The 21096-nt window shown below is 35.5% G+C and overlaps 1 protein-coding gene across 7 annotated transcripts in view; it reads left to right on the top strand.

Annotated features, from left to right (window-relative positions):
• Window positions 1-21096, top strand: part of FBXL18 (F-box and leucine rich repeat protein 18) — a 130612-nt gene that overhangs the window by 27988 nt on the left and 81528 nt on the right. For all 7 annotated transcript variants that reach the window (XR_012471487.1, XR_012471486.1, XM_074200781.1 and 4 more), the window contains exon 4: window positions 12178-12396. Coding sequence is in view for 5 of the 7 variants with exons in the window: in XM_074200781.1 (XP_074056882.1) it covers window positions 12178-12396 (219 nt within the window). In the remaining 2 variants the exon portion in view is untranslated. The remainder of the gene's footprint in view (window positions 1-12177; window positions 12397-21096) is intronic.

Here is a 21096-nt window from a genome sequence, read left to right as displayed (position 1 = left end):
TTTGGTTCTAGTCATTGTTGTTTATTAGTCTCTTCAAAAGTTGCTGTTAAGTAATGCCGTATTCCTTAATGACATGATTCCCCACAGATCAAAATAATTTCCAGGAGTATCTGAATCCTTGCTAACCTAAGGGAATGAGAAGCTAAGACTAAAAGACATTCAAGTGGCAGAACATATTGCTGTCATCATGTATATTCACGGCTGTTGAACCAACACATCTTTCTCTCTGCTTTGTTTCTCAGCAACTGTAGCTCACCCCCTGAGCATATGTAGTACTTTGAATTTAGCAGTTATTTTATCATTATCTTTTGAATCCATGTCACTTGCTTTGAGAACTATAGCTCTGCCTTCTCTGACGCTTACTGATTTAACATTTTTCAATCAGAAAGTTAAATTTATGTAAATTTTTTGCTTTTTTTTGCATAAAAGAAGTCAAAAATGTAGGGTTTTTTTGTATACAAAAATGTGGAGCTCCAGATCTAGTTCTATTTAGGGTGTTGTTTCGTGGATCATCAAAAAATTTTTTTGACTGAAAACATTGACTTATGAAAATATGAGTGCTTTTCTTACATAGATTTGCTTAAAGAAACAACAAAAGCCCAGTTTTATTGAACAGAAATTAACATGCATCAAAGATTTTAAAAATGGAGTTACTGAAATTGTGATGAAATGCATCTCTTTTACTATTTTTTAAATAGTGCAAATGAGATTCTTTTATAAAAATTCATCTTTAGACAATGTATGTATGTTTATTGTTTGTGCATGCACACCATCCATGTATACACATTTAAAACAACATGGTATAATGGGAAAGAGTCCTGGATTTAGTGTCAGATGATGTGAATTTTAACCCTAGTTCTCTTATACTGTTATGCCCTATGCAAGTCACTTAACCCCTCTAGCTTTAGTTCCTTTAATCTATGAAATGAAGGGGTTGGAATAAATAAACATAAACCCCCCCCCCCAATCCTGGTAGTTATATCCTTTGGGCTTCTGTATTGTATACAGAGCTACTTTGATGCCCCATCATGCCTTGGGGGTACCCTTGAGTTACTCAGGTCCTTGCCAGAAAAGTAGACCTTAGCAGGGTTTAGCTGAAATGACTGAGAATAGGCCTATTAGGTTGCATAGCTGTCACATGAGGATAAACCCAGCTATGTTTGAAAAAGCTTATCACACCAGAGGGAATGACAACTCAGTGATGAAACTTTTTAGCCATGTCATCTAACAAAAACTTTTCAAATGTATAGAGAGAATAAATGTGTATAGTAGGGTTATGATTTCCCATAGTGGAGGGAGTCACCCCCCCCCCCCTTGCAGTTAGGGTTAATTGAAGATCGTGGGATTCCAGGGCCATAGTTTGCTATCTAAGCCCTCTTTGTCTGTCATGTGTTCTGAAGTTGAGTTTCCTTTATTTGGTAAATATGAACCCTTTTTGAGTTGAGTTGGGTTTAGATTTCAGTTTAGTTAAGCCTAGAAAATTTACTAGTTGTTTTAGCATTGAAAACATTTATTGATCTGCTAGGTGAAGGATATTAGATTAGGCACTGGTGTTTCAGTGAAATATCCTGGTTCCTACTAAGGAGTAGACTGGACAAGCAGAGAGAAGAAAAGAATACCATTGATAGTGTTTGCTAAAGACTTAGAATTTAATAGTTAGAAGGGACCACAGTGACTTTCTAGTCTAATCTGTACCTGAAAAAAGAAACCCTTTTACAACATATACCTCATAAATAGTAATTTAGCCTTTGCTGGATGCCCTCCATTGAATGGTAGTGCTCTTTCCCAAGACAGTCCATTCTGGGAATGGCTGTAATTGTGAGGATATTTTTCCTTAGTTTAAACCTTAGTTTTCCTCTTTTTAGCTTCTCTTCACAGCCTAATTCTGTTCATCAAGGCCAAACAAAACAAGTCTGTTCTTTCTTCCAAAGGCAAGCCCTTTAATTACTTGAAGACAGTGATCATGTAGTTCTCTTCCAGTTCCCCCTCTGTGCACTCCCCTCCCCCCACCACTTCCTTTAGGGTCATAGATTGTTAGAGATGAAAAAGACCCCTTATCTAATAGCTCAATTTTTCAGATAAGGAATAATGACAGTTTCTAGCACTTTATAGTTCACAGCACTTTATGTATTTTTTTCTCATTTGATTCTCACAATACTTTGAGGTAAATACTGTATATATTATTATCTCCATTTTATAGATGAGGAAACTGAAGCTCAGAGAGGTTTTGACTTGACTAATTCACACAGCTAGTATATGAGAGGCAGGGTTTGATTCTACATCTCTGCCGATTTTGAGTCCTTTCTGCTTTATGCTACCCCATACAGCCTGTGTTTCACAGATGCAGTAATATACTAGCTATTATTTCAATAGCACTTCAAAGTTTGCAAAGATCTTTAAATATATTATTTTATTTGTCTCCCCCAACAACTCTGAGGTAAGTAAATCTGTATTATTATCCCTTTTTATAAATTAGAAAATCAAGGCCCAGGGAATGTAAAACAATGAAAAATCTGTCCTCTCATAGATTGCAAAACATAAGTAAAATTCCACACTTTAAAAATTAAACCAGATGATTGTCAACCAAGGAACAAATAAGATAAGTTGTTTTTCTCATTTATAATTTCTCATCAAAGATGTAATGTGCTATTTTGGAAAGAGTGTTGGACTTGTAATCAGGACACTTAGGTTTTTTGCCTCCTGCTTGTAACTTACTATGAGACCTTAGTCATTACAGAGTTACAGCGTCCACAGTTTTCTCATCTGTAAAATTGGGATAATAATACTGCTGACTGTAGTGTTTTGTTTGGAGAAAAGTGTTTTGTCAGTGCTTTTAGCACTATTAAAATGTAAGTTTTATTGTTACTACTGCTTTACAGTTATTCTGTAAGTCAGATCTGACTTAGGAATCAATCATTTGCTGATGAATACCATCCTAACTCTTTTTTGTAGGAATTTATTGATATTTTTAATTTTATAAAATCTGTTTTTCCCAATAGATCTGTCCTCTCTCCTCCAGAGAGCCTCTTGTAACAAAGGATAAAATGTTCTGCAAACTATATAGAGATATTGGTGGTCCGTTCTCATCTTTCTTCTTGGAAGCTAACCTTAGCTATCATATTTCACAGCAATCGATATCTATTGTTTTATTATTGTTCTTTCCGTTGATGTCTTTGTGAATAGTTTTCTTTTTCATCAGTTCATATAGATCTTCCCATGCTTCTGTGTGTGTGTGTGTTCATCAAATTTTTTATTTATTACAGTGTAGTAATTTTCCATTATATTCCTTTGCCACATTTTTTTTAGCTATTCCTTCAGTTCATAGGAATGTACTTTTTTTTAGTTGTTTGCTAATACAGTAAGTGCTGTTTCAATGATTTTAGCATATGTAGGATCCTTCTTTTGATAATTGACTTCCTTGGATAGAAGACTAATGGGGTTTCTGGATCACAAGATACAGATATTTTAGTCACATTCTTTGAGTAATTCTAAATTGTTTTCCCAAAAGGTTGGACAACTTGACAGGAATTTCTACCAACAGTATATTCATGTGTTTGCTTCTCCACAGTTTTTCTAACAATTTTGGTCTTTATTGTGAAGCTTACATTTTCCCCAAATTTGGGGTTTTGCTTCCACTTTTCTTACTTCCAAGTAGTGAAAAGTACTAACAGTTGAAGGAAAATAACTTTCTTCCTTCTTAGCTTTCAGAGATTTGAACTTAGTCCTTTTGTCCTGTTGCAGTTTCTTTTTTCCTTATAGTCAAATCTCTCTTTAGAAATTATTAAAGAAAATCATTTTTCTTTATAACCATCATATTAGCCTAGAGATATTAACTATGACTTCTTTCCGACTTCCTTGTGTTGAACCTGTGTTTTAGAATTGTAATACCAGTTCTTAATTGCCACCTCTTATTGTAGGCTACCCTAACTCTGCTCTTTATATTTTTGCCCCTTCTCTTTAGCATTGGTTTTGTTATCTCTTCCATAAGATGGTTGCATCATCTCTAATATCTCCTTTCATGATTTAGAAATTCTTTATATACCTAAAGGTTATGCTATGTCCCTGTCCTCTCACCTTCAAACAGCTGCCCTGAAAATGGTTTCTAATTGATGTGGTCTTTCTTCCTCTCATGCTGCTTTGAGCCTTTTATATTGCAGCAATTTACCCTAGCTTGGACACTTAGTAATCATGTGATTCTGATCAGCTTCTCATCTGTAAAATGGGCATAATAATACTTGCAATACCTTTTTCCCAGGGCTATGAATTTTATACTTTTAGGAGGTGGGAACAATATCCTTTTAATAAAGCATCATATAAATGGCCATTAATATTAAGGTTTGCATAGTGCTTTATAGTTATTATCTCATTTAATCCTCAACAAACTTGTGTGGGGGCAATATTAATAAACTTCATTAAATGCATTTATCAAAAACCTAGAATTGAGGGCTAATCACTGAGGATAGAAGTACAGAGAATGAAAAATTCTCTCTTGGCAAGGAACTTTCACTCTAATGGGGAGACAACAAGTAAGTACATTAAAAATTAATATAGCATATATAGAATAAATACAAAGTAGTTGACTGTCAGATAATTTCAGAGGGAGGGTATCAGCAGTTGGGAGCATCAAGAAAGTCTTCAGGATCATGCTTGAGCTGTGCTTTGAGCTAGGAGGTGGAGGTGAGAAGATTTGGAAATTCCAGGCATGGAGAGGTTTGGAGATGAGAGATGGAGATAGAGATATCAAGGGTCAGGAACAGAGTGGAGGGTACATGAAGGAGAGTAATGTCTAATAATGCTAAAAGATGGGTTGGGAGGTCTCCCTGAAGGGCTCTGACCTTTAGAGCTAACAGAAGAGCTTCTGTTTGATCCTAGAGGCAATAAGGAGACACTAGAATTGACCAAAGGAGTCAGGGGGTTAGATTTTTGCTCAAGAAGAATTCTGTTGGCAGCAGTATGAAGGACAGACTGGGAGGGTAAGAAGAGATTTGAGAGAGGGAGATGAGTCAGGAAGCAAGCTGCTGATGCTTTCTCTATGAGGAGAGAGAAGGGCTTGGCTGTGAGAGATGTAGAGCTAGATATGGTAAGATTTGCACCTGATTGGCTATTTAATAGCAAGGAGAATGCTAAGGTTATGAAATCGGGAAACTGGAAGGATGGTTGTACCTTTGACAGAAATAGGAGAATGTATGTAGTTGTTCATGCATGTATGTATATTAGAGATGACTAAAATGATGAGTAATCTTAGAGTTTGTTTACCTTACAGTCACATCTTTCAGGGTTGACTTACAGTAGGTTTACCTGATTTACAAACAGTATAGACATATGAAGAGCTAGCTGCCACTGAAGTCTCTACATATGCTGGGCAACCCTACTTTGCCTATCATTGTTGTAGAAGAAAGGAGAAGACTCCTGTTGAAGGAGAAGGCAATAGGAAACAGACCCTGTTCCTGCTTCCTGGGCATGTGTATATGTGTTTGTGGGAGTAGGAATAACTTTTCTCACAAAAACAGTGTGATAAAATGGTTGTTAGGGTCAATCAGAGAGTATTAGTTCTACCATAGTTTGGGTTAACAAAGTTGTGGGTTGGCCTGTTTATATTATTTCCAAACATATTTTTTGTACTAGTACTGTAAATTAGGCCCTGTGTATAATAAATGCCAGTTCCTAAAATGTAGCCAATTTTGAACCCTCTCCTGAATTTCTGCCTTCTGCTGTGATAGTTTTAAGAGGAGCCAAGGCATTCTGGAATGAAAGGAGCAGGTGGTACTTACCCACCCTTGAGCTAAAAAACTGAAAGGAAGAAATAGTATTTAAAAGGAAAATGCTTTTTCAAATGCTTGAAGATGAAACTGGCTCTACCCTCTTGCATTCTGGATCTCTTGGTCTGAACTGGTAAGTTTAAGATAGAGACTTCATTTGCATTTTTAAATGGAAAAGAGAAGGTTTATAGGCAAACAAACATTCAGATAGTTAGGACAGTGCTTAGGAAGTCATTGTCTTTGGTTCCATAAAACTATTTAGTCCTTTCCTTTTGCTCCAGAACTAATGCTTTTGGCCTCTTTCTCTAGTCAGCAGCACATGATAGTTTGTGGGGCTTTGCAGTGCTGATGGGATTATAGTGGGGTGTGTTTCTCAGGAACAAATAGTTTCAGTTAGCAGTGGTGTCACTTGGGAGTAAAATGTACACATCTCTTCTAGAAGCACTACTACTTAGGAAATAAAGAAGGCATCCATTAAGACTCATAATGGAGTAAAGCTAACATGAATTGTCCAAATCTACTAAGAAACAAGTGAAACTAGAGAGGGGGACACATTTCTTATCCTAAAACTTGAGTTGGTTTATTTGTAATACTTTGGTTTACTTTTAAGATATCAAGAGAGTTTGGGTGTGTTTTAGTGACAATTTAATTTTTAATTAAATTTCAGTTTCTTAGTTCTAGAAGGGACCTTTAGAACTGTGGTCTAAGAACTGAACAGAAAATTTGATTTTCGAATACAAGACTCAAGAGATGCATACATAAAAAGGTAAAGGGAAAAACTGTTGTGTTGAGCTGATAAGGTGCTATTCCTGTTTCATTGGTGAGGTAACTTGAAAAAGATGTTGTAAGGTGGATGGGTGCAGGGAGAAATAGATCTCAGGGCTCAATGCATTTCTCTTGCTACTCTACCATTTAGAATTAGCAAATAGAATTAGAAGGGGCCAGAGAGATTGTTGGGGCTCCCTCCTCATCATTTTACAGAGGAAGATCCAGAGAAATGAAATGAGATCATAAGCATAATTATTGGTCAAACTAACTTTGTAATATAGGTCTTCCTACTTGTAATCCAGTGTTCATGAGCAATGTAAGTGAAGTGATCATACTGGATTTTAGAGCCCTGGAAATGACCAAAATAAGTCTTCCTTACAAAGTCTTGTGAGATCAGAAACCAGGTTAGGATTGAAAGGGGACCACTAAGTTGAAGGGAAAGAAAGAAATCATGTGATCTGAGAATAGATCATAGGGACATTAATATTCTATGTATAGCAAAACTAATTTAGAATGATCAATTCTTCCCTTCCTACCCTGTCATAGGCTGCTGATGACTGAGCAGTCAATAGAATTAAATGTAGTTGGTTCAAGTTTGTTAACTACTGTAGCTCAGTTGTGCTATGTTCCATTCTACAGATTGCTTGTCTGAAATTGTGTGACTGGAAGAAAAGATTGATTTTGTTTTGGAATATGGTAAATGTATCTTGTCTGTTTTTCTTATCTCCAAATGGTGCTTGCTGATTGTGAATGACATATAGAATAAGGTGTTATTTAATTGCCAGTAATTTTGCCAAGTGTGAGTGTTTAAGAATGGTGTTATCCCCTCTGTTCAGGCCTATCTTGGACAGAGGTGGCAGAAAATAAATAACTTCCTTCGAAAAGGAATTCTTGCTAATTATACCCTAGTAATACAGTTCATATTATCAAGTTGGCAGGAAGATTTTTAAACAGGTGAATGGGAAAAATCCAAGTGCCAACCAAAGAGCTGAGCTGTCTTCTTAGCAGTTTAGTATGTGTATTTATGTGTAGACATAGAAGTTTAAACTGTTTTAAAAATGTTTCTGTAGGCTTAGAAATGCTAACGTGAAACCATAGTGCCACCTAGTGTCCAAAGTCCTCGCTGCGGAACTCCCCTCCATACTCTTCCTCCTCCCATTTTAGCCTCTAAGATGCATTCACCTGCCGTATTGAGTTATTGCTTTGCATACAAAACAAATTGCATTTGTTGATTACCTCATAGCTTTGAACAAGAGCTGCTCTTGTGCCTTTGTGTCAGATGCCAGTAGCAATGTTACTGTTGGAAGGGAAAAGCAATTTGTTTGCCCAGCTTGAGAAGAATATGGATTTTGCAACAGATTTATTGCCTTCTATGCTTCAGGCTTTAAACAGCCGTGTTTGTTTTGGGGTTTGTGTGTGTGTGTGTGTGTGTGTGTGTGTGTTAGAATATTTTCCTAAATTGGTCTTTTTCCCTCTTCTGAAAATTGGAAGCTTACCTTTGAGAATTCATTTCCTATTAATCAGTAGTATTATTTTAAACTTCCTTTTTAAAGATCAGGATCAAGTGATGTTTAAATTTCTCTTTAAAAAAGCTTTTTTGATGCCATTTGTTTTTATACATTGTTTATAGTCATTTTTCTATATATTCCTTCTCCTCTTCTCCTGCCTCGTTCTCTGAACACAAAATAGAATCTTCCCTTATAACAAACACAGTTAAGGAACACTGACATAGCAACCGCATCTATCATGGTAAATACATCTTTTAGAGCTGAATTAATTTCTTGAAATTCAGGCATGTAGAGGGGGTTGAAATGAAAATTATATACTATATGCACCCTGCCTGAGTTAGATAATTTACTTGTATTTGAGTTGGTAGTCCATTTAGATATATTCTTTTCTTAACGTGTTTTAGTGTTTTTTTAAAAGAAAGAAATACATAACCCATCTGTCTTTCTTTTCACTGCTTCTCAATAAATTAGCACTAAGACCCTCAGCAAGTTGCTTAACTTTTTTCAGCTTCTGTGTCTGTAAAATGAGAAGATTGGATTAGATCATTGGTACTGAGGGCCAAATCCATGGCAAAGCTTTATTTAAAATTGTTAAAAACTATTCTTCACTTGGGAGACTGGATGGGGATACAAGCACAGGCAGTAATTTGCTGATTCCTGGATTAAATTATCTCAAAGGTCCCTTCTAGTTCTGATATTCTTTGGAGCTATCAATGAATGGAAGTGCATTGTGCTAAAATGCTAGGTGACATGATCTTTGCTCTCAAAAGAACACTACAGGATATGAGGAAAGAATGTGGTAGGAAGATAGAATTTAAATTATGTAGTTTATTTATTTGTTAATTAAAAATTAGAGGGCAAGGGTGGAGCCTATAGATAATTTTATGAAAAATAGAGCAAAAATTTGATACTGGTAGAATTGGCAAGCTGCGGTACCTTTTTATAATTATCTGTTTCTTCAGTGAAGCTTGAACAATTGCTAATTTACTTCAGCTGATCCCTTTTCCAAACATGTTGCTTTGATAGGAGTGAATGTTGTGATTTCTAAAAAATTGCAGTAGAAATTTATCAGGTGATAACAAATTTTAATCCCTTATGACAAGGTGTATAAGATCTAATTTCAAATTCTTCACTTCAGGCATATTTTTAAGTTTTTTACTTTTTTGATATAATGATATTAAGGTATGAGATAGGTCCTTCTTATATGCACATGTAGTAGTTAAGCAGTGCCTATTTTTTTTTTTTTTTAGGTTTTTGCAAGGCAAATGGGGTTAAGTGGCTTGCCCAAGGCCACACAGCTAGGTCATTATTAAGTGTCTGAGACCGGATTTGAACCCAGGTACTCCTGACTCCAAGGACAGTGCTGCCCCAACAGTGCCTATTTTTAATTGAAATTGTTCTGCATTTTAAAGTCCTTCCATCCTCACTAAGTCACAAAGAGTAAAGTGACTTACTGAATTTTCTCAATATATTAATGAACAAGCTGGAAATTTGAAACTAAACCTTCCTAGCTCTATTTCTTTGTTTTGAAACCCAAAACATTGTTTTAATGTTTCTTTTACATTGGCTATGGTTGAACTTTCAACATGTGTGTGGATATTTTTGAAGCATTTTTGTTTCAGGTCTGTTGATTAAAAAAAAATTAAAAAAATTTTTTTTATTACTATTCCTTCTATTCCTCCCTGGGGAAATTACCCTGGGTGGTTATCAAGGTTGCTTGAGATCAGTTTGGGTGTTGGATCTTTTGTGCTAATTTTTGTGCTAATTTCTCTATTCTCCTTTTATAACTTTCCTCACAGGATAACTCATCAGCCCTAGTCCCATGTTTCTGTTTCTTCTTTTTTTTTTTTTTTTAAAGGTTTTGCAATGCAAATGGAGTTAAGTGGCTTGCCTAAGGCCACACGGCTAGTCTGAGACTGGATTTGAACCCAGGTACTCCTGACTCCCGGGCTGGTGCTTTATCCACTGCGCCACATAGCTGCCCATATGTTTCTGTTTCTTGACATTCTCATTTTGCTGCAAGAAATGGGCAATCAAAAATTCCTGTTGGATATTATTTATCAAATCTTATCTTAATTTATTGGTGCTTCATTAAATAGGACTGGTTGCTATACCATAGTGAAATATCTCAGATCAAGTGACTATAGCTGGTCTTTTGTCTATGATACAAAACTTTTTTTTAGAATCTGTATTACTTATGGTAGATGGTGGATAGGTATGCCATTGCAGGTTCTGGGGATGGGAAAAGTTGATGATGTACTAATGGACTGAATTTTCATAAGTTTGACATGCTTTCTTCCTATAATGAGTTGGAAATTTTAAAGCCCCATGGATTCTAGGAAGCCTTAAATATTTAAAATGAAGATCTCAATTTATTACCATACACAGCTAAAGTACTATTTTTTTAAGATTTTATTTATTTTGAGTTTACAATTTTTTCCCCATTCTTGCTTTCCTCTCTCTACCCCCAAGAAGGCATTCTGTTAGTCTTTTTACATTGTTTCCATGATATACATTGATCTCAGTTGAATGTGATGAGAGAGGAATCATATTCTTAAGGAAGAAACATAAAGTAGCAAAATTACATAATAAAGTTAACAGGTTTTTTTTTTTTTTCCTAAATTGAAGGTAATAGTCTTTGGTCTTTGTTCAAAGTCCACAATTCTTTCTCTGGATACAGATGGTATTCTCCATTGCAGAGAGCCCCAAATTGTCCCTGATTGTTGCACTGAAAGGAATGAGTGAGTCCATCAAGGTTGAACATCACTCCCATGTTGCTTTTAGGGTGTACAGTGTTTTTCTGGTTCTGCTCATCTCGCTCAGCATCACTTAATGCAAATCCTTCCAGGCTTCCCTGAATTCCCATTCCTCCTGATTTCTAAAAGAACAATAGTGTTCTATGACATACATATTGAAGGACATTCACTTAATTTCCAATTCTTTGCCACCGCAAACAGAGCTGCTGTGAATATTTTTGTACAAGTGATGTTTTTACCCTTTTTCATCATCTCCTCAGGGTATAGACCCAATAGTGGTATTGCTGTGTCAAAGGGTATGCACATTTTTGTTGCCCTTTGGGTGTAGTTCCAGATTGCTTTCTAGAAAGGTTGTATGAGTTTTCATAGCTCTACCAACAATGTATTAGTGTCCCGGATTTCCCATATCTCTTCCAACATTGATCATTGTCCTTTCTGGTAATGTTGGCCAGTCTGAGAGGTGTGAGGTGGTATCTCAGAGATACAGCCAATGTACTATTGTCGAAAGTACTGTGAGATAGATGAAGAACATTTTAAAAATTATTTTGTAATGGAACAAGGTATGGAAAGGACATTTGTTCCTTTTCTCAGCTTGTTTTCCATTTTTGTAAAAGAAGCCTGAATTGCTAGCACTGAATTCAAATTTTCCTGTCATATTGGTGGCTCAAAGTTATTTAAAAATACCTTTGAATGTTGGAAGTCTTGTTCACAACTAAGCATTAAATTTTGACTTATTACTTATTATTGTAATAATCAGTGACTGATGCTGTAAGTTTTGCAAATCACTTTACTTCTATTAAAAAGATGGTCCTGTTAAGATTGTCCTTTTAAGACAATCTTGATGGGTAAATATTATAGATATTTTTTCAACATATTTTACATCTTGACACTCTTGATCTTAGAACCCATTATTGCATAATTTTATATACTCTTAAACCATACAGTGTAAATAAAAGGAGCACTGCATCAGGGATCAGGAAGATCTGGGTTCAGGGGGTGGCTAGGTGGTGCAGTGGATAGGGCACCAGTCCTGGAGTCAGGAGTACCTGAGTTCAGATTCGTCCTCAGACACTTAATAATTTCCTAGCTGTGTGGCCTTGGGCAAGTCACTTAACCCCATTTGCCTTGCAAAAATTAAAAAAAAAAGATCTGGGTTCTATCCCCAACTATTGATTGCTTTTAAGTAATTGTGGGCAAGTCATTTCATTCTCTTGAGACCCATGGTATTCATCAGTAAAATGAAGGGTTGAATGAATTTTAATCTCTTATGTCCCTTTAAGGACTAACATTCTATCATGTGCCTGAATTTATTTGGATTGATCTGTTTACTCATATTTGAACTTGTTCTCTCTATTTAGAGTCATAGAGCATCTTCTTTTCTTTCAGACTAGAGCAGCCCTACTTCAGTGCGAATGCTCAGTTTTTCCAGGCTCTGAGTCATTGCTCTTCTCTTCAGCGCCTCTGTATCATCTCCCGAAGCGGTACTCTGCAGTCAGATGCTGTGATGTCATTCATGGGCAGCTGCCTTGGACTCATCATGTGTCACATGTTTACAGGAGAGTCCCTTACCGCCTGTAAGAATCTTCAGCAGTCCATTGTTCGAAGGTGAGATTGAGATGTTCTGGAGTAGAATGTTTCTGCATGTGAAGCCATGTGCTTGCCCTAATACCATTTTCCTCCTCAAATTGTGTGAGCATTCAAGAGGATTATATTTATAAGGAGTATCAATTGATCTCAAAGTTTTTTACCAGCATATCAATTATACTGGGATAAAAATAACCAGATGGTGATTTAATACAGAGACCTTGTTCTTGGTGTCACTTCAGTTAAACTTCATTTATCTGACATTATTGGTAAATGTAATGTTACTTGTAAATGAATTTTCTGGGTAACTGATGCTTATTTATTAAAGTGTCAAATTAAAATAATTCACTTTTTAAAATTAAAATCTTTTTCAACTTACATACTTCCTTTTGTTTTAAAACAGGCCCAACATGATTTAACCCTTTCTTAACTACTGAGAGAGAGAGAGAAAGAGAGAGAGAGAGAGAGAGAGAGAATGAATCAGTCTGTTGCACTTAGTAGTTATCAAAGTATTTGCCCCTACTGCTATACCTCTTGATTTCTTATGTCTGCTTTTAATAGTTTTTTTAATGACTTTTCCTTATGCCTACTTCTTAGCTTTAAATTTTATAGCTTCTAATGTGCTCCACAAAAATATTACTCAGATGCTTCATGATGGCATGGATAACTGGGCTTCATGAAGGGTATGTAAGTGGAATGTAAGCGCTTTGTGAGTTCTATCTAGCATGCTAAGATTACTCTGATTGAGGTCCTAGTGTAATCTTGTATCTGCTGTACAAAAACCTACCTGACTAAATATGGAGAGGCTTATCACTAGAAGAGTGGTCATCAAGTGTTGAGTTATTTTGCTATGGTAACCCATGAAACAAAGAAAAATGCAAATGACCCTCGATTCTGTTTGGTCCCCTTATACTTTTAGAGTAATAGTGTCAGAGTGTTTGAAAAGGAATGCAGAGCATAGTTCTTAGATCATTTATGGGCATTAACTATTTATTATCTCAATGAAAGCTCCTTGTCCAATGATAAATGATTGTTGGACAAACTGGATTTTATCAATACTAATGTTCTCACTGAAAATGAAACCAGAAGAAAGAAGTTGTAGTAAAATGGAATAATGGTTCTTCCTTAAAGAGGCAAATAAAGGAATTGCAAAGTTATTTTATCAACGTCTGAAGGCAACAATGAACATAATTTAATGGGACACTTGGTCGTCTTGCCTTGTAGTGTCTGTGATGAACATAAATGAAAAGACCACCTTGAAGATTATTGCAGTTTATGTGTCAACATCTATTTCAGAGAATGAGGTAGAGAAATTCTATATAAAACTTAATAAGACTTAACAAATATAATGTGATATAAAGATAGACTTACCAAATTCAATCTGAATATAACTATAAAGATAGTTATAGTAGAGGGCATGGTAAAATATATTGGAAAATATATCTCAAGATCAAGAAATAAAAATGATCAAATATTTGTAGACTGCCTGAAGCTTCATACTTATTTCAAGAAGATTGTCAGAAGACATTGGACAAGGTGATGTTGAATAACATCACCAAAAAGGAAATTGACTATTTTATCAGATAGAAAAAATTAATTATTATTTTGGGGGATCATTTGTCTCTAAATAGACTATCAGTTTACTAGAACAAGAGCAAAATCAGGACTAAATTACAAGAGATGAAAAGAAGAAATCTGCGATTAAAATAACTGCTTTAACTTGAAAAGCTTTTGACTTCAAACATATGGGAATTGCATTAAGGGACAAGCATCAATACAAACTATGACCATTTGCCATAGAATTTTAATTCATGAAAACCGCTGTCACATCAATAGATAATATCAGGAATTATTTTATTCTTGTCACAATGCTTGATGCAATAGGTGCTTAATAAATACTTGATTGATTGAACAAAGTCAAAAGAACCTAGAAACTGCTACTTGGCTTTAAACACTTTATTTCTTTGCTAAACAGAAAAAGATAGAAGCAAATAACAATATTCATTTAGAATAACAATTCAGTTTCAAAATGTTGCAGAAGAACAGAGGAAGATTAGGAACACTACTACCTCACAAACCAATGGAAAAAATTTGACTTGAAAATCAGCTAAGTCAGATCAGAACAAAAACATTTAAAGACTAAACTAAAAGAACAGCAAATTAGAGGAAAATAGAAAAGATGTCAGGATATTTATAACAAATTATTTTCTTTGTCAATTACAGTGGAATCTCCACATTTGAACTCAGTATCCATGTCTGAATGAATGTGTACCAAATGAAGAAGTAGAAATGAAACTAAAAAAACAAAGAAGGAAAAAAGAACAGACTAGACCAAGTTTAAGTAGAGGTATCCTAGGCTGGAGGCTGCAGTTTTGAGCAGTGAGGCATCAGTTCTTCATGTAGCCAGAAGCAGAGGGCAGGATACAAAAAGGTTAAGAAAAACATACTTGGCATTTCTTTCCAAAAAAGGTAGTCATGAGTAAATCAGTCATTACTGATCTCTACTACTTGGTCAGTCATCTCTTTCAAATCTTCACTTGAATGAACAAGATTTATGACATCCTGAATTAAAATAAGGGAAAAGTTAGGCTTTGACAAAAGTACTTTATAGAAGACCACATTCTTATACTACACAGTTGATTGAAAGACTCAGAGATCAGAAGATATATTACTATGTTTATTGTTTAACTCTAAAAAAAATTGATAAAGAAAAATTTTGCTTTTAAAGCTCTCTAGCAAGGTGTCTCCATGTATATGTAAAGATCATAACTTGACCCAGTGATTCTACTGCTGAAGAACTATACTCTTAAGGAAATGAAACAGGCAGAGCACATATATAGTGAAATATTCATATCATCACTTTTTGTTGTAGCAAAAAACCTTGGCAAGAAAATGGGTGCCCAGGGGTGGCTAGGTGGTGCAGTGGATAAAGCACTGGCCCTGGGGTCAGGAGTACCTGGGTTCAAATCCGGTCTCAGACATTTAATAATTACCTAGCTGTGTGGCCTTGGGCAAGCCACTTAACCCCCATTTGCCTTGGGGAAAAAAAAAAGGAGAAAATGGGTGCCCATTGGTTGGAAAATGACTGAACAGACTGCAATATATTAATGTGATGGGCTATTTTGGTACCATAAAAATTTAAAAATATGGAGAATTTAGAGAAAAATTGGAAGACCTCTGAAATAGAATGGGGAAAAAATATACACAACTGCATATAGCTTATAAAAAGTTATTATACATTGTATAGGTCCTGATCATGACTATATGGTAATTTAAGTGAAAAGAATACTAAATATTTTAAGTAATTGTAGTGAACAGTGTTGGTCCAAGAGAATAGATAATAAGGCATATCTTGCCAGAGGAGTGGAGGACTCTGGATGCATAATCAAAATGATATTCGTTTAGGACTAAATCTCCCTATCTAGTCCAGGCTGGAACTAGAGAGACCATTCTTAGGCTCATCTCACTACTGATTTGTGCAGAATCTTTAATCCGGACTGATTTTGTGCTCCTAAAATAGCCTATCAGGGATTCATCTTATTGATGCCAGACATTGTCAGCTTTAGCCTCACTGCAATTCAGAAGTTCTGAACTGAAACAATATACCAGCCTCAGCCTTCCCAGTAGCTGGGAGTACAGGTGTGTGCCACCACACCTTGCCAAAAAAAGTGTTTATTAAATGATTATTGTATGTCAACCATTGTACCAAATACTGGGGATAACAAAGAAAGAGCAAAAACAGTCCTAACACTCAAGAACCTTTTAATGGGAGAGACATCATGTGAATTAATTGGTATATGCTAAATACATAGTAGATAGAAGGTAGCCTTGGAGGGAAGGACATCAGCCACTGAGGGCAATACCTCCTGCAGGAGAATCTGAAAGAAAGTAGGGGATCCAGAGAAGTGGAGGTTAGAAGGGAGAGCATTTCTGGCATAGGAGATGTCTGGTGAAAGGTGTGGAACAGCAGTTGGGCAGTTTGGGGAGAAGTAGAACATAGGCCAGAGGGCTATACTGGGAGTCACATGTAAGTGAAACAGGAACAATCTGAAGGAGTCTCCTAAGAACTTTAGAATTGATTGTGCAGCATGGGAGACACTGGCACAGGATCGCCCAGCATGGCGATCAGAGAAGGGGCTGCACTCTTATAAGCAAGGCAGAATTGAAGCAACTCAAAAGAAACATGTTCACATGGACTATTTGTGCCAACCTGTGGTAGAGTATTCTGAGCTTGTATTGGTCCAGTCAACCATAGTTAGATAACACTGTAACTTGTCTCTAACATAGTGATGTCATATGTGGTCTTAGAACCAACCACATGTGAGTAGTTTGGGAAGATTGGAAAGAGCCAGTTACCAAGAGTTTGATTTTATTTTAAAGCTACTAGAGAACCTTTGGATTTTATTGAACACAGAGGTGATGTGGAAAAACACTTTGGCAATGGAGTGGAGAATGGATTGGAATATACAGAGTCTTGAGGTAGATTAGTTAAAAAGATATTTTTGTTATCTAAGTAAGAGGGAATGAGGCTTGGACTAGAGAGGAAGCTATAAATGGAGAAAAGGGAACATAAAATGCATGTGAGAATGTGGTAAGGGAAGAAATGACAAGATTTGGTGAGAGATTAGATATGAAATAAGACTAAAAAGAGTGTGGAAAGCCTTAAAATCTAGACTTTGTATTTTATCCTATAAGCAAGAGGGAAACACTGAAGGTTATCACACAAACCAGTAACATGATCAGACCTGTGTATCACAAAGATGAATTTGGTACCTTTGTGATATCTGAACCTTGGGTAAAGGGAAAAACTGGAAGCAGAGAGACTAGTTGGGAGTAGTTCAGGTCAAAAGTGATGAGGCCTTGGATCATAGAATTTGTGAAGCTGCAATCACCATTAGACCAAGGCACTATTAGTTGTTTTCATTTAACTGTTTTTCTTACTTAGAAGAGAAGGTTTGATGTGGTGGGAGAAGTGAGTAAGAGAAGGGTGTATCTGGAAATGACTAATGACAAAGTAAAAGGTAGCCATAACACTTATTTTTAATAAAGATTATACAGATTTCTTGATATATAATAGAATTGATTTCATTTGACTCTCTGATTATTAATATTGATAGAAGCATAAAGTAGGCAGAGAACTGTTCGCCAAAGATGTTTGCTACATGGGATGTGCTCTTCATACATTCCAAATGGGAGAGAGAGGGTTCCCTTTTGAAGGATAGGCATGGAATATTTTTGTTGACTGCACTCTCAAGCATTGTAGAACCTCCTTAAATGAGATTCAGACTGAAAACCCACACAGGAAAAATGAAGTGGCTAACTAGTGCCTGTTGTCCAAGTTATACTATCTGGACAACTACTTTGAGTTGGTCTATTAGTACATCTATCTTGGACAGATAAGACCTAGAATTGAATAACCCTGTAATGAATTTTATAAATTGCACATTATTTATAACAATTCAAATTAAAAAACCTTATTTTTTTAAACATCTATATTCTTTAGTGATGCAGTATAATCATGAACATTACAATCTCCAAAAAAAAAAAAATCAAGATCTTGGATCACTCAGAGGGCAATGAGATGATATGTTTGGCTATAAAAGAGTCTGCAACTACTAGTAACAAAGAATTATGCACAGAAAGAAGCATAAAAGATATCTTTTAAGGGTGTGTATGTGTGTTTGTAGAGAGACACACATTATTTGAGAAGAAGAAGGGTTGGTGAAGAATAATGAATAGCCTTCGTGTTGGGCCTGAGATAGAGAAAAAAGTCCTCAACATGTTAGACTGTCTATGTTATTACATGAGCAAGAATTTAATAGGATGATAGTAGTTACACTCTCCACAAGTAGCCTTATTAATAAGATCACAGATTCACTGAATGTGCTGTGGGATCAAAAACAAGATAAGAATTATATGTAAAATAAGAGTAGTCTGTGAAAAGGAAAAGATCTGAAAGAGGCTCATTAAAGCTCATGAACTTAAACCCTTTTTTCCTGGGTTCTTGGTTGTCTTCTAAGTAATTGAAAGTGATGGATAGGTGAAGTTGGACTATATTTGTGCAGATGAAGATATTCAGCTCTTTTCTACTTTTAATTTATCTAGAATTTTCTCTAGTGTTCCCCATGTTCTTCCTAGTTCTCAGTCTCCTTTAGAAAGCAACAGTTGTGTTGATGGGAACTGACAGTTTAACATCTTCTTGAGTTTGCAATATGCTTTATATTCTCTCTTCTCTATCTCCACCCACCTTCCAGAATTGCTGTTCTTTAACTAGTTTACTGGTGGTATACTGGTATGTGTTTTAGCATTTTTTAATGCTCTCTTTTCTTCTTTCTAACATCATTGTCATTTTCTACCCCCCCCCCCGCCCAATGTCACATTTATTCATCTGTTAAGTTCCACATGATTTGGTGCAACTTGAAGGAAAATTCAGCATTTTATGATTGAATGTTTAGTTATATGGATGGCTTTTGGAAAACCTGAGCAATTTTTAAAAGGATAATTTTCATTTAGAATTTTAGTCCTTTTTTCTGTTTGTTATAATCCATATTAATCTAGTAGAACTTGTACTGATTACTGAGATTCAAGATTGTTCCAAGATTTGGGGTTATACTTTCTTTTCAAACTGATAACAGGATTGAGCCTTTGTAAAAGATGTGTAAAGTTGATGCAGGAAACCTGGCTCTGAAAACTAGAAAAAGAGGGATAATGCTCAGGTGCTTGGACAAAGGATCTGGCAGAGCATGTGTAGGGACGATTCAAGGTTGCCTTACCTAGTCTTGGTTCCCAGTGTCACTTCAGAAGAGGAAAAGTGTAGATGGGAAGACACTCCTGCCTGACTTATTGTCAGGGGAAGGCCACTGACACCTCACAGTGACTTCTTCCAGTTAATAAAATTCTTCCCTCTTACAAATAAGTCAAATCAAGTAAAGTTATTAATATATATGGACCATATATGAAAAGGTCTTGACTTTATCCACACTCAGTTGTCTGCAGAGAGGGTGGAAGGATGCTTCACCACCAGTATCCTGAAATCACGATTGGGCACTACACATTTCTTTATATGTCTCTGAAGTTCTTATTAAAAGAAATCTGTGTTATATTAATATGCTGTGAATGTTAAATGAAAATATTAATTTTTGGCATTTCTGATTCTTCAAGTTTACTCTAAAAATACAAAAGAAAAAAGAACTAATTTACATTTTAAAGTATCTGAATTTTAAAGCGTTGAATTTTAGACATTATCTTACCTATCCAGCATATATGTTGCCCCAACTAATGAATGGATTTCAGAACAAAACAGAACAAAAAGAAAAACTTCCCACATTCTGTATTTGAGGACAATTCTGGTGGGGAGGAGAAATCTAGGCCCTTTTATCTTTTAGATGTGTCTGTTTTTTTCTCCTCCCAGAGATGTTTTTTTCTTTTTCTTTTTCTTTTTTTTTTTTTTTTTAAGGATTTTTGCAATTGAAAATGGGGTTAAGTGGCTTGCCCAAGGCCACACAGCTTGGTAATTATTAAGTGTCTGAGGCCAGATTTGACCTCAGGTACTCCTGACTCCAGTACCCCATGCTCTATCCACCACGCCACCTAGCTGCCCCCCAAAGATCTTTTAGTTGGATTATATTTTGTCTTTTGTGGTTCTCTGCAGTATCATTATTTGACATTTTTTGGAGGCAGTCTTGCTTCTCTTGTGTAGCAAAGCCATGTCGATTTAGTTAATCTCTTCCCAAATAATTTTTTTATACTTAAGAAACAGTTTGCTATCTTTTGAAATTTTGGGGGGAAAATGAACAACTGTAAAATAATTCTGTTCTTCTATTGGATCTAGATTCCTTTCTCCTTTTCTTCATTTAACTATTTTGTGAAAAGATAATTGTTTTTTTTTAAGAATGTATTTGTTATCTGTTTTTTACTTCTAGACAGAATCTCTAATCACTCCTTTATAATAAAGTAGCTGCTTCCATGATTTTGATTTGAGAAGTTTCAGCAGAGTAAATATCCAACAAGGAGTAGAGATTTGGTTGTGTTCTAGTTCATGGGAAATTATACACAAGAAGAATATTTTAAACAGATATTTTAAAGAAATGAAGCATTTGAAATATCTTAAGATACTAACATGTTGCCCACTGATAAAGACATCATTGATTTGGAAACAAATGATCCACACTGGCCCCAAGGATACTGCTCTTGATTCTCCTTTCTTAGAATAAATTGTGAAGGTAGTTCATAAGCTCTTTCTCACCCAGTTCTTTACTATTCTGCTAATAATAAGACCATAGAGATTAGAGAGAGTCCATGGTTATCCAGTTGCTCTAAAAACAATTCGAAAGGTGGCTAGAGAAACTATTATACATAGTCTTATACATTGTCCTTTTAATTCAATTTCATTTGTTTCACCATTGAATCCATGGGAAATGGTCCTAGTTAATTTATTACAATTTTAAAATTTCATACTGTAAAATGTGGCAATTGAATAAAAGAAGGTAATTGTTAGTCACGATTAGAATTTACTAAACTCAGATTTGTTAGTAAGAAAACTTCTTCACCACAAGTTTTTATGAATTTATTTCTGTTTCCTAGTGTTTCTCTTCTGTCTCATCCCTCTCATTTCTATTACACCAAGGATATGAAAGAAGGCAAAGGTTTATTCCAGGATACTTGAAATGGAAGAGAATGTACTATGAAAACTGATTTTCCCTGTCTATAAATAGATGATTT

Source organism: Macrotis lagotis, chromosome X (assembly GCF_037893015.1).
Source record: "Macrotis lagotis isolate mMagLag1 chromosome X, bilby.v1.9.chrom.fasta, whole genome shotgun sequence".
NCBI classification, from domain to species: Eukaryota; Metazoa; Chordata; class Mammalia; order Peramelemorphia; family Peramelidae; genus Macrotis; species Macrotis lagotis.
This window is presented reverse-complemented; position numbering and strand designations above follow the sequence as displayed.